Source organism: Branchiostoma floridae, chromosome 1 (genome assembly GCF_000003815.2).
Source record: "Branchiostoma floridae strain S238N-H82 chromosome 1, Bfl_VNyyK, whole genome shotgun sequence".
Lineage (NCBI taxonomy): Eukaryota > Metazoa > Chordata > Leptocardii > Amphioxiformes > Branchiostomatidae > Branchiostoma > Branchiostoma floridae.
This window is the reverse complement of record NC_049979.1, coordinates 11,181,678-11,196,591: the sequence shown is the minus strand read 5'-3', so window position 1 is coordinate 11,196,591 and position 14,914 is coordinate 11,181,678. Positions and strand designations below refer to the sequence as shown.

At 42.3% G+C, this 14,914-nt stretch overlaps 1 protein-coding gene across 1 annotated transcript in view; it reads right to left on the bottom strand.

The window, feature by feature from the left end:
* LOC118427434 (papilin-like) overlaps nt 1–12,163 on the bottom strand; it is a 31,365-nt gene extending 19,202 nt beyond the window's left edge. Inside the window, exons 1-7 of the mRNA XM_035837235.1 lie at nt 12,158–12,163; nt 9,540–9,673; nt 6,257–6,317; nt 4,650–4,752; nt 819–949; nt 503–626; nt 197–277 (exon numbers count right to left, since the gene is read on the bottom strand). Coding sequence (XP_035693128.1) covers nt 197–277; nt 503–626; nt 819–949; nt 4,650–4,752; nt 6,257–6,317; nt 9,540–9,673; nt 12,158–12,163 — 640 coding nt within the window. The remainder of the gene's footprint in view (nt 1–196; nt 278–502; nt 627–818; nt 950–4,649; nt 4,753–6,256; nt 6,318–9,539; nt 9,674–12,157) is intronic.
* Nucleotides 12,164–14,914: the final 2,751 nt, after the last annotated feature.

Sequence of the window (14,914 nt, the reverse complement as noted above, 5' to 3'; positions counted from 1 at the left end):
AGAGTCATCCTGCAACATCTACAAACTGTCTCCAGAGCTCAGAGACTTTAAAAAAAATCATCGAAACAATCAATCTTACAATGAAAATGTACAACTGTTTCCTGACCAAACAATAATGGAATGTAACCAATGCGAAGTCAATTGTCTCTATGAACTGGATATGTACAGCACGATCCATTCATGAACACATTCTCACCCAAGAAGTTGTCTGAGGCTTTCAGTTCTTCAATCCTGATGTTAGTTGCTGTGGCAGGAATGACCAGGAACTGATTGTAACCTGTGAATGAAACAAACTACTGTTACAAAAACCTGTATGTTAAAAGTATATTTTAAGCAATGACGGCCTTAATTTTTCAACTAGTCTTGATTACAACATGTCAAGTGAGACCTAATTAAAGGAAGGCTGCAGTTCTCATCACAAATTTTGTCTGGTTCCACCAAAACATCGACCATTAAAAAGTGTTCATGTATCTTTTAATTAACCTTAGAATATCTAACTTACCAACTGGAAGGTTGCGTATGCTGAACAACCCTTTCACGGCCTTGCAGCTGCCTCCATCTCCCCCACACTCCCGACACTTGTCCTCCTGAGCATTAGAGCCCAGCATGTAGTCACACCCAACACCCTGGCAGACAAGAGGGACAAGCAGGAGGAGTGACACAATTATGTTGCTGTTTAGAAAAGAATGTGCAAATCGTCCAAAAATGCCATAGCAAACACCCAGACACCCGAATTTTTGGATGGCATTAAGCCCTTACTTCATACATGTACATAATAGAGTGTAGTATTTGCCCTACAGTACAATTTGTATTCCTACCTTACAGATGCCATCCACACAGACATCCAGACTGTCCAGGTCACATTTGGTTCCATCCACCACCTTCTGCTCATGTCTGTAGTAGAAGTTCTCACCTTTGGGCATGCAGTTCAGCTCGCATCTGTTAGGGGCTGGAGCATAGAGGTAAAGTCATTACATGCATTATTTCGGGGACATGTGGTCAGATCAGATTACAAAGCTGCATTACTGATACGTGATTGCTGAAAACTACACATGATAAGTTGATGTACTTTCTGGGTGCGATATCAAAATGTTAAAACAAGATGATACAGGGAAGCAAGTCATGAATACATACTTAAATGTTACATCATACTGTTTTCTCAAAAAAGCACAATTTTCATCAATTTCACAACATGGTGAAATTATTCATCACCTTACATTGTATTCTTAATACACTGATGCACTGAATACATCATTTGCTCCTGCTTCAATATGGTCCTAGTATGTTTTTCCTGTACAAGCCTCATATATAAGTTCAATGAAACCTTGTATCTAGCAGATACTGTCTGGTGATATCACATTTACTTCTTGGTGATGGGTTGTAATGAGTCTGTTGACAACAGACTGACCTCAGGAGACCTTTTCTCATCCTTATCAGACCCACCGATCATGACCTTTACCACTGCCAGACATGACCTTCCCAGACACTCCACAGGGATCACTGCTAACTTAGTGCTAAGTACAAATCTTTATGTTGTTCCAAGGAGTCTCCAGTGTCTCACCCTTGACTTGCCATTGAGAACAGATGGGCTGTGGACAGCTGACACACACAGGAATGTCCATTGACACTGACAGTGGCATATTTTATAAAGCCAGTGTCAGAAATTGCCAACCACAGCCTGAGATCTCAACCTTCTTCAGACCATGGTTGGGAGTACATTGTAAAGTGCATAAATCCTGAACAAGGTCATCATGGCCATCAAGGTTGCCTGCCAGTCTTTCAATGTCATCTTTACCAGCCGACACTGAATTTTGACAAAATAGAACTTGGGAAAGTTATGTAGTTTTTATATAAAGCCAGAGGAACAAACTGGACGTAGTCTAAGAGTAGGATGTGTCCCAGGCTACCCCAAACTCAGCAGCCATACCCTGATTTGCAAGGGTTCTTGAATGTACAACATGGAAGTTACATCCAGTGTACGTGAATGTGTTTTTGTGTTATACAGACTGTATTCCTGGCCTGGTATCCAGCCGTGTTTGGCTTACAGCCCAGTTTCCTTACCATCCTTTATGGGCTGAGGGGAATGTAACACCTACTGGTAGCAGATTTGACTTACAAAACATGCCATTGTCAAAGTCACCTAAGAGGTAACCTGATAAAATACTGTCTATAGGTATAGACACCTCACAAAAACTATTGTACAAAAATGTTTTAAATCATTAACAGGTTTTTAAGTGCTCTCCTATAGTTTTCAGCCAATGTATTCAACATGTCTTTACAATAACATAGAATTTCTGCAAGAAGTACCGCACAACAAGTTTTGACAATTACAATATGCAGAAACCATTTCAATCAGTCTGACCACCCTAGAAAGTAAGGAGATTGATTTCTCTCACAATACGCCTGCCTGCTTGAGTCAACATCTCCCTCTTCTATCAGTCAATCCTGTGGCCTAGCACAAACAGTTGGGACCAAACTGTCATCAGCTGCCCAATGGTCAGCCACAAATTTGCACTGTCAGCACACTGATACACTGTGTTATTTGGGGCTCAAATTAGTCTTTAAATTCAATTAGAACAATCCATTCACATTCACAAAAGACCCTTAATATCTGCTACTAGGAGCATATTCAAGATCAGCAGTCATACAATCATATTTTATACATAGCTGTGACTGAATGAGGAGGTTTTAAAAAAGCCCTGAATTCTGTAGTACACATGATCAACAATGCTGGCACTTTTATCAGTTCATGGTGGCAGGTCCCTAGCCTTAGATGAAGGTACATATCCTTTCTTCTGATTACTGTTTATGTCTGAAACACAGAAAAACTACTTGTAAAGGTTTTCCTCTCATGAAAGATTGAAACAGACCTGATGGTTACATCAATGATCCTGAACCATATATGGACTTGACATAATGCACCTTGCTTCTGTTAAGTTGGAAGCAGCATCTCTTTTCCAGTTTCCGTAAACTTCAAGGGAAAACATCAACTCAGACCAGAGGCTTAGACAAACATATAAGAGGATTCCGGAGGCTTTGCAGACTGTAACATGTCCTGGTGTAGTCTGCAATCATTGTAATTCCTGGCTTACAACACCAAAACCTCACGCAAACAGATCATAAAAGATTAGTACAATATTGGTTTAAGGGCTTAAAAGCCCACTGGTAGCTAAATCTGTTGTTCCGTTGAGGTTGTATTTAAAGTTCTCACCGGCTGCAGGAAACAGGGTGTTATTTTAAGGACTCTTCTTTTGTTTCACCTAATGAGATCCAAAGCCACTTGCAAACTCCCTGTTTGTCTGAGGACTAGCAATGTTGTAAAAGCTGGCGGAAGACGGTCACTGATGGCTGGTGAGACGCAATGTGCTGATCCTATCATGGCATGAGTGGCATTTTCATTTCAAACACTGTATTATGGTAGTCAGGAAGGCATCCTTTGTTCTTGGGCTTCCTGGGCTGTTCCGGAGTCCTTGAGACATGATGCCAAGCACCTGTCAGATTACTTAAGACCAGAAGCATAACATCTTAGGAGACACTCAATCCTCCTTGAGCTCACAATCAGTTATGCCTGTCTTTGTTCAAGCACTTACCTTGCAAATTTGTCAAGTCTATAAACTGTACAAAATCTATATAACCTCTCATATCCTAGCCAGCACTTGAAAACAAACTTCAGGTTTTGGATATAAAAATCATTGAAGTTTTTGAGCAATATGTTAATCCACCAAAAATTAAGGCTAGGGCTTGATAATGTGCCTCAACTAGTTCCAGGTTAACAGGATGCTTCTGGATTCCTCTTACTAGTCTTAGGTAGCATACTTCTCTAATCTTCCTGCTCATGCTCTATTTTGCTGTCTGTATCTAGACCTGTTACAAATGACCTACATGGACCTATAGGAGCTAGAAAATTTCACCTCTGACATCTGCCTGGATGGCCGTAACATGAATGTTGTTGTCTTTGGTCTTACAACATCTGCTTGGAAATTAACACAGTAAGAGGTCAGGTAATAGGCTGGATAAAGTAAGAATCAGTTAGTGTTAAAATAATTTAAGAACACTTTAGTGAGTATACCTGTGACCCACATGTATGGTTCTCTACTTCTAACCGGCACCAGCAGCAATCAAAAACCCACTAACGAAGACCAGAGGTCATTACTGCTATTCTGACAAGTCTTCATGAGTTTATTATTTAGAACCTTTGGTTTAAGAACCACTTTTATTTTGAGCCTCATAATTGGGTCACGTTTTGCCCAAAGGGACAGGCAAACAGAACAGAGGGGGGCTACAGGCAATCCCTAATGCAGAAATGTTGGACTGGTTTAAGTCAAATTAGGATCTTTCTCCATCACAGACACAGTGACAGATTTCTGCTGAAGGCTAAGGCATGCCTGTGGCCTAGAAAAATCCTGACCTACTTTCGAAACATTTAGGACTTTATCTCTCAGCAGATGTAGAGTCCAGCTAAGTGCTTTGAGAAATATGATTTCTTGTGGAAAATTTGAATCTTTCACTGTATAACAGTGTTAGAAGGCATGAATTGCACATTTTTGAGGGAGCAATGGCAGACCACTAACAAGGGGTATAAAAAGCCTCCTAAACATGCGTGAAAGACTGACCTGGATGCTACATTCAATTGGATACAAAGGACTTACCTCCCAGGTACGGGATCCAAGTGAAGAAGCGCCCTTCAAATGCCACATCATCATACTGGGAGCACTGCTCCGCACGGAAGTCTTTAGAACCTTCCGGACAGTCCTTCAGAAAAAAAAGTAAGCCTGGCATTAACATGCAGGTATAGTGAACACAACTGTAATCATTCAATGTCCTGCAACATAAGCTTGGTCTGGGATTTCAATTATTTAAACTTATCAATAATCTGTATGGAGAAGGAAGAAGAAGCCAAGTTTTGTTTTGAGATTGGACAATGAAGTCTAGTTATGATACCCTTCCTTGGAAATCTCATACTTTCATGACATTGCTTTTTATGTATCAGACAACTTCTCGACCTATAAGCTTTTGCTTTGAACAGTCAAACTGTTCATAATAACACACTGTGGCTCCAAATGGCATGTTCTCTAGTCAGAGGACACTGGTTCCATGTAAGTCGAGTCATATACAACAAAGTCTGTACTCTTTGCACACCGAACAGGAGTCCTCTCACCTACCACCAAGAATGCAGATTTTATTCACGCTGGACAAATAAATATGAAACCTATCCTTTTATGTTACAGAGGATCAGCATGCCCTGGACATCTTGTGTGTGTGTGCTTTTCCCATTTGCAGACAAGTCCAAACAAACAGCACACAGATTTACACAGACCTGGAGGGATAATTTGTGCTGCTATTTGTGTGGGCTCTCTTTAGTGGAAACAGACATTTGTTTAGCAAACACCAACTTCCAACCCCGCTAGACTGATTTTAAGTTGTTTAATCACTTCACGTAATCTCACTTGTTGTGCACGTTCTTCATAAAGAATGTGGCATGGGAAATATTCACTGAAACATAGTATGGTGGAAAAAAGTGCCACTCCTACATTGTACAGCTACATTTGACTGGTCTGTGCATTGCTTGAGGTCTCTTTGTGAGTGAAGAGGTTCCTGAGCATATATGATTCTTCAGAGAGACCAAAACATTTGCACAGCCACCAGACTGTGGCTGCATGTGGAGCATGCCATCTGATGGCACAGACTAATGAAGCCAAACTGCGGTGGTGGATGGACCAAATATTTGCCCAACTTCAAAGACAGAGAAAAGTTTTTGTGCATGTAATTACCAAGAAGAGCAATTGGAATGAATACTGCTGGCATATTTGTAGGTGGAGAATCTTGTGAACCACTTGAATCAAAACTCAAACGTTTCATGAACCCCTGCTGGACAAAGTCACATGCATTTCTTTTTCAGCAGGTACAACATAGTAGTAGTATCCAGTATTTGATTATACTGCTGCTGGGATCCCTGACACAGGGGTAGGCAGCAGTCGGCTTAATCTATCATACCAACAAGAAGATGTGCTCCAATTCCCAATCTCCAAGCAGATGCAATATCCACTCATTACTTTTACACCTGATTTCCAGGTTCAATGTCCTCTACTCTAGTACTGTAGTTCTTCCGATGTTAAAAAACTACAAAACTATGAAGGGGTACTAAAGAGGTACAAGGAGGTTAAAAATTCCTTTTTTCAACCTCCTTGAGAGGAATAAAAGACATAGAATTAACCAGATCGTTACATCTGCTTGGAGATCAGTCCCTCCTACCTACCTGTATGTTGCAGGATCTATAATTCTTCCTCGGTCCCACACAGTTATCTCCGCCATCTGACCTGGAAGATCAATGAGAACAGCATATTAGTCACCAATCATTCATTTGTACAAGTTCAACACCAGGGATTTGTCAACATAATTCCTGATGACTATTTTAATGTTTTCAAATGATTTAGTAATATATAGAAATCTACACCATAATACACAACAATTTCTTCATCATGCTGTACAGATTCAGTAATAAAACCTCCCTCTAGCCCTCATAGAATAATAATACTAAATAGTTCATTGAAAACTATTGCCCAAGCGTTAATTGCAGGTAACAGCAGGGATGGACAATCAAAAAAGTATGTACCAAGAAAGAGTTCAAAACATATTTTGTGAATAAGGGGTTTGCAACAGCTTTCAGGGTTATATTGAAGTTATTGCACCATTGCCCTGACCTTAAACTTGAGTCTGAAATATACCCCAGACTTGGACGGGAAAACATGTGCCAGATGTTACACTTGAGCTCCAACTTGACTCTGAAGAGAGTCAAACTCATTTCCGCCTTGAACTTCAAGATTTTGACTCAGTAGAGCCTTTCCCCTAAGCCCAACAATTAGAAATCTAATCCTGTAACAAAGCAAACAGTAACTCCCACTCCAGCTGTAACAGTACCACTCCATACCCTGCAGCCCTCATGGGAGCCTGGCCTCCTGCCTTTGAGCAGGGATTAATAAGGGGTAATGGGGTGTGAAAACCTTTGAGCCTTTACTGATAAAAATCTGCCTACTGGACCTACTGAATACACATTCACTTCATTACACATCCAGCCATATTTGATTCTATCTGACAGTGACAACTATATCTTGCTCTTCCAGCCATGTTCTATGTCAAATTGACTTAGGGAAATTATGGGTAAAATCAACAGCTATACTAGTGACAAAGAACCTGTATCTTGCTTGTCAGGAACTGAAAACCTATATCCTGCATTCTTTTGCCCTTCCTCCTATTTCAGTTGTTCTCCATTCTCTCTGCCTACACTTGAGCATAGAACATGTGGCTTTCATCACGCAAGGGTTACACACATGCTTGGTTTTCAACCAAGACAAGCACTCCATTGTACAACAATGGAAACAACATTCCAAGGTGGTCTACATGTCACGAGGGTGTCACGAGGTGACAGCGTGTTAAGTCACTGTTAACCCCTGGTGTGGGGAATGTCACCGGACTAAGTGGGACCAGATGTAGAGGGGTCGGGAGAAGGGACACGTATGAGGGCGGGGGATTCGAGCTACAGACGCCGACAGGGTAGGACGTGCCCCGATTGTCCTGAATAAAGTCTATCATATCCGCAACATCATGCCTCTGTCCTGATCCTTGACTTGACTCACTTACCATGCCACCGTGACATCTGGTAGTACGGCTGGGGTGAGTCAAGTTCAACGGACGGGACAGGGGCAGACGAGAGCCGTTCAGAGACGTAGGAGAGAGTGCCGATCCGGAGCACCGAGCCCGCGGGGTTGACCAGCAAGGGGCAAGGCGGCGAGGGAGTGTCGGTGGCCGAGGCGAGCGAGAGGAAGCAGCAGAGGAGGCGTCGTCCGAGAGATGCAGGCCGACTTCTACTCTGACAGAGAGCCGGCCCGGAGTGCCTGCGGCAGTAACGACCTGTGGTAGCGGCAAAGAGAGCGGCAGTGGCCGGGGCAAGGCTGGACAGCCACGTGGCGGGCGGGATGGTGACCGGAGAAAGAGCAGGCCCGGGCAGGGAGTCCATACAGAGAGAGACACAGGAGGAAGGTCGGTGGGCTCGCATAGTATCATTGGCGCACCGTGCACACCGGCCTAGTTCTGTTACTTACTTTGTTCAGCTTTGTTGTAGTAGTTTTAGACTTGTTAGAATGTGGGCAACCAATGTTAGATAAATTATGTCAGTGCTATCAGGAATACAGTATAGATTAGCTGAGCAGCGAGTATCATGCGGACGTGGCGGAAGTCAGTGGGGGGGAGTCACCAGATGGGTCAGTTTAGATGTAAGATAGACAGTACAGATAGAGACAGAATCGTTATAGAAAGAACATGTGGGTTTTACTCCCCGGGATAGTAACGTGTAGTTCGTATGATGTTTGCATAGCAGGTCAGGGGTGTCCGGCGTTTCATGTAATTGTCGGAAAGTCTGTATGTTTGTGTTTATTTGTTGAGGAAATGTTAATGTCGAGAGGTAGAGGCGAGCGAGAGCAGTGGTAGAGAAGAGTTGAGACGTAGGTGAGGTGTCGAGGTTAGCAGACGGGTGTATGTGCGTCAGTGGTTGCTTTGCGTTGTCCTGTCCGACCCCAACCTCTACAGGCGAGACTCCGCAGCACGACTCGGCAGACAACGACGCCCCGAGGGCCCGACGTCGTAAGAGAGTCGTCGTCGTGGGAGCATCCAGCCGGGAGGCCTCTGTGGACAAGACAAGCCTCTTCCCGACGGGCAGAGGAGTTCCTGTCGTTTCCCTGTGGTTCCGGGACACACCCGGAAGTGCGCAAGCCGGCCGCCGAGGAGGAAGTTGACGCGGGACACCTGGCAACCATTTGATGAACTTTTGTTGTTGTAAATTGTTATGTTTTTGTTGTTGTTTTGTAAATGTCGGAATGTCGCTGACCTGCATTGTAGAAGAATTAGTAGTATTGTATAGAAGTATGTAAAAGAAAAGCGGTGATGATCTTCCTGATAATATGTCCCGGTGATCAATAATTGATAACAGCTGTCAACAATGTGGAAATTGTTTAAAAAAATGAGGGGTGAGGTGTCACGAGGGTGTCACGAGGTGACAGCGTGTTAAGTCACTGTTAACCCCTGGTGTGGGGAATGTCACCGGACTAAGTGGGACCAGATGTAGAGGGGTCGGGAGAAGGGACACGTATGAGGGCGGGGGATTCGAGCTACAGACGCCGACAGGGTAGGACGTGCCCCGATTGTCCTGAATAAAGTCTATCATATCCGCAACATCATGCCTCTGTCCTGATCCTTGACTTGACTCACTACCATGCCACCGTGACATACAGCTTTTCTTCACTTCAAAATTGTTTGTCCTTTTTTACAAGCCAAGGTGATACAGCGTTGATTGGACCACACCGCCAGAGGTTAAACTTAAACAGAGAACACATGGGGATCTCTGAGTCCTTCTAGTGGGCCGGATTGTGAGATAAAATATCAACCAACTCTGAAAGACCTGCATAACGCCTAAAAAACACGAATAAAACAATGAGCGGGACCCTACATCTGCTTGGAGACTGAATAGGTTCACTTTGTAGTCTCACCTGGTGACCAGGCAGAGTCTCTCCTGGAAGGACACCCCTCCACCACAGGTCCTGGAGCACGGTCCCCACTCTCCCCACGGGCTCCACCCTTCTCCTTCTCCTGTGGCACCATAGTTCTGCCTCTTCTTTCTCGTCTAAACGGGAAGAGGAAAAAATACTTTCAGCTACAGATGTTGATTAACCAGTCCCTGTCTTGCTATTGTTCCCTGCCAAGTTACTGCTTGGTCATCTCTCTTTTCTAAGCGAGTGTAGCTGTTGGTTCTGCTTTAAATGTGCATTAAGTATACTTCACTGAAGTTCACAGTTAGAAACGTCTAAACATTCTAAAACAAGACATAATTCTGTTTCTTATTGCAAATTCTAACCCTCTGGGTCTCATTCAGTCATTGGAACAAACAAGGGTCATCAAACAGCATTTCCATCATTCCCTAAACTTGCATTAAGTTCTCATCCGCTTTCTTTCTTTCTTTCTTTCCCACTGTCATAAACAGCAGAACTACATGTATGTTACCCATTTTCTTTAACACATCAGACATCAAACTCCTGACCTTGAACTTCTCAATGTACATGTAACTTTGTACTACTCAGGTTCAAATCTCCTTTACAGAACTTCAAACATGTGACTGCCAGTTATGTTTACAAACACTCTACACTCCACGGGTGTTTACCTTCACTCCAATCAGCACCTTTTGTCAAATAGAAATTCCTACAGTATCATTTCTCTTGTTTATCCTGTTCACCACCCATGCAAACACATGCAAGTTCTGTAATCAACACCTCCCACATGTGTGGTTCACTGACAGTCTCCCTGGCAGACTTGTACTACAGACTTTAATTGGACAGCCAGATTTCTACCCACTTATCACCAGACTGACAGAGGAGTTCAGTGTGGTTTGAATTAAAGAAAAGTTTCTTGTGTACTTCATGTCAGTGTCTACATTGGTCCAGCTGGTGCATGTCTTTCATTTGTCCTATCAGGTTCAATTGATAAATGAAACAAGCAATCAAGCAGGCATCAAATGTTCCTGGTGTTTTTTTGCCTTGCCGCCAGGCAAGGCTTTACGCCAGGTCTTTTCCATGGATCAATGGACGGACCTGTTAACCTTGCTCTTCCAAAGACCCTTTCAAAGGCCCTTCCAAATCGCCTTTCTCATGGACAAGTTTGACGGCTTAGGCAGACAATGGTACATCCTCGTTGAATTTTAAACCGTCCGTTTTACGTATTTGTTTCTGTTTGCGGTCGGTTCTAAAAGCATTTAATATTTGGTTACATTTAATGAATGAAGCGTTTGTATGGTAAAATTCTAAATTCATTTTGAGTGGCATGAAATCAAGTGTATTATCTCGCAAAAAAAATGCATTAGCTATTCATAAAGATGAAATTATTCTCGAATCAGGCTAATAAATTGTATGTGAATATATAAGTAGCCATGACGTCATCAAAACGTTGCAGATCGCATGGGAGACCTTCCGAGACCGCAGCAAAACGCTAACGTGAGTTTAGGAGAGCGCCAGCACAAAACGTCACACGAGAAGTCGCAATAGATAATATTAAGGATCATTTTTTTTATATTTCAAACATCAACCCTAGCCCTGCGGCAAGCAATAAGTGTTTGTTTGCAATGCATATTCTATATGCGCCGCATTTCAGAACGCATGCCTAAGAAACTCCGGTGTGAGTCCAATTTTGCATCAGCAGGTTTGTACGTAGATAAATTTCCTAGTCTTTATAACATCATTTCTTTCAAAGTTATCGCTAATTCAGAAATAAAATGTAACGCCTTGGAATATGTAAGATAATATTCTGGCTAATATAGATGTCAAACTTGTAGTTTTATCGTAGTGATTCCTAAAATAATCATTGTTTTATCAGACTTTGTGAGGCCGTAGCTAACGGCAAGGAACGTTATTATCCGTGACGGGAGGTTAAACCGTGATTTTCAGAACCCATCTGTCAGTCAAAAACTAGCTCCGGTATGCAAATTCTTTTGAGTGCTTTACAAAACCAGTTAGGTATACGACTTAAAACCTTGTAAGATTGAGCTCACAAAGATCGCACGCTGCAGCGACAAGTTAATCCATCTTCCGGTATGTTTACATCTCGTAATTCAAGCCGTGGGAGGGGGGCAGGTATCGTAATTTCAAGGATTTCTACTTTTCATCCTCACATTACTCCTTCATCATCACAGTAAATATAGCAAAAAGTTAATAAACTGTCCATTCAAGACAACCAACATGCCTTGAAGAGTCCCTGTTTCAAATACAGTGCAGGCTTTGTTACGTCAATTCTGCGGCCTTCCGAACATGCGCCATTTTGAAAGTACGTCCCTTCACCCCTATTGTCAAAGTGCTCACATCCAAAGTCAGCAAGACGAATCTTACCGGCGAAACCAACTGGCCCCGACATGGGGACGTACCGTAGGGAGTTTGTAGTGTGTTTTGCAGGTATATTTTTGGGGAGCCATTCGCAAAACAACGTATTTACCGCCATTTGCTTACCAAACAATGGATGAAAAATTTCATAGAACATCATAACCGTGTAGTGCAACAGCAGAATTGATTTGCCGCTGGTTGATGTGTTTTCGGGCCAAGTTTTGATCGCGATACCGGCAGTTTACCGACATGCCGATTTGCCATTTAAACCTCGAGTAAGTGGCTGCCGATTGATACAAATTAATGTCGTTGTAAATATGAAATCCATTGATAAACAGCCTTGTTATATTATTGTCACGGATTAAAGTTCCACTGGGAATAGAATCCCAAGGGACTTGCTATCAGTTACACTCTCTTTGAAGTGTTATATTTTCTACAAACCACGCAAAGTGGGAGACCAATGCACGTGTACTAAGGGCCGGGGAAACATAGTAAACAGTGCACTAAACAGTTTCCGGAATGCGCAAAAGCCCGCTTGTTTATTCATGGTTCAGTGTTGAATATACTCAAATCCGTCGGATTAAGGTTCCTTGCCGTTAGATCAGTTTTCTTTGTGCATAATTTGTCGGACAATTTTGTTACCTGGGTGGTATTTCCCTGACATTGTAGGTTAACAAATTATTAACAAGTGTAATAAATGACGCTGGTTTGTCCGGCCGTGAACATAATTTCATAAACACGAAAAGACGAAGTGAAACAAAACAGCCCCCCTCCCTCTTTTCGGATAATTCTATTTTCACATGATTGAGCACATTCGTGTCTTACTTTCTTGCTTACCAACTAACGTTTGCCATCTTTAAGTGTCTTCTCATGACTGTTTCTATCGTATTGCCTTCATTTTGGTCCCATTTTTAAAAAAGATTTATGCTGTCGGTGGAGAGCAGATCCTCTCTACAACAAATATTGAAGAATGCCATGAAATTGGCTACCCTTTATTCATGTCAAGGTCTATTTAAACCTCCATTGTCATATGTTTAGAAACCACTAGTATTCTATCAATTAAATATGCATATGCTCTTTCAGTTGGTTTTAATGTTGACACAAGAAATTGTTTTCCTTCTCTTTCAGTCTTCGATTGCAGATTTCTTCACAGCACAGACCAGACCGTGTTGAAGCCAAAGTGTATATTGAATGAAATACGCCATCAAGTAGACAAAGTCTAATCACTGCCACTTATTACCAATCCTTGCCATCGTGCAGACTGTGCTTTTGCACTCAATCTTCCAACCCCTGCCACCGTGCAGACTGTGCATTCGCACTCAATACAACAAGTTCAACCTCTGCCACTGTGCAGACTGTGCATTCGCACTCAATACAACAATAAGTTCAACCCCTGCCACCGTGCAGACTGTGCATTCGCACTCAATACAACAACAAGTTCAACCCCTGCCACCGTGCAGACTGTGCATTCGCACTCAATACAACAACAAGTTCAACCCCTGCCACCGTGCAGACTGTGCATTCGCACTCAATACAACAACAAGTTCAACCCCTGCCACCGTGCAGACTGTGCATTCGCACTCAATCCAATTACAAGTCCAACCCCTGCCTCTGTGCGCAGACTGTGCATTCGCACTCAATCCAATTACAAGTCCAACCCCTGCCTCTGTGCTCTCGCACTCACCGTGCAAACTGCACTTATACGCACACTCGAAATCTACATACATTGTACATTTCTAAAGTATAAGTTACTGATTCAACTTATCCATAATGTGTGAACATTTCTAAAGTATAAGTTACTGATTCAACTTATCCATAATGTGTGAAGCTACACTGTCAGGAAACTACCACCAAGGCAACAACATTTTCAATGAAACTAGTAGAGGTAAACAATGTACTGCAAATTCTTTGATAGCTATCCTTTATCACTCTGCTAACAAACAAGCAACTTCCTGGACATCCACAGATCTTGATACTGTACTGTTTGAAGGTGATGCACTTTACAACCGCATAAAACCATCTCTACCGCCTACTGTATCTTACCTATCAGTTGATGATCTGCCCAATTATTGGCAGATTGGAAACAACACTTTGCACATAACAATCAAAGAGCGATATACTGGAGACGTGTTTAGCAGACAAGCATATTATCCCTACTACACATTGCAGACAGCCCTAGAAGAAGCATTTGCTATATCTGACACATGTTTGCTCATAACAGCATCTGGATCAAGTGGTTCCACAGTAGCCTTACTGCATACTGGTAACAATTATTTTGTTTATGATTCACATGCCAGAAGTCAAACAACAGCACTGCCTGATGATAATGGCTCATCTGCTTTAAGTAGGCACATGACGATTACTAACCTTTGTCAATTCTTACAAACACTTAATTGGAAACCAAGTCTAACATGCAACTTTGAGCTTGTAGCAGTGCAATCAGAAAACATTGAATTGACAAGTGATGTTACGGAACTGGATGTACGCTATTTGACACTGACTGACAACAATGAGCCAATGGGATCACACAGCTTTCTACAGGCTCAGAAAGTTAACTCATTAGTACCACCATCTAAATCGGTACTGATTGAAGGCACCTTACAACCTCTAAACCTATCTTCTTTTTATACAAGGACTTCAAAGGGTCAACATAATTCTGCGAAACACAAATTGAGTGCAAAGAAACAAGACATGTTCATGTATCAACAAGTAAGTGACACAAAGCAAACAACTAACCAAAATGCAGACAGCTATGCAAACCAAAGAACACAGTACACACCCAACATAGCAACAGAAACAGCTGAACAAAATGCTGACGGAATTGCAAAGCAATGCACACATTTTAAAACTAAGAAACCACAAACAACTGATAAAAAAGCAGACAGACTTGCTAAGCGGAGAGAATGCTACAAAGCCAGGAAAGAAAGAGAGACAGCTGATAAAAAAGCAGACAGACTTGCTAAGCGAAGAGAATGCTACAAAGCCAGGAAACAAAGAGAGAC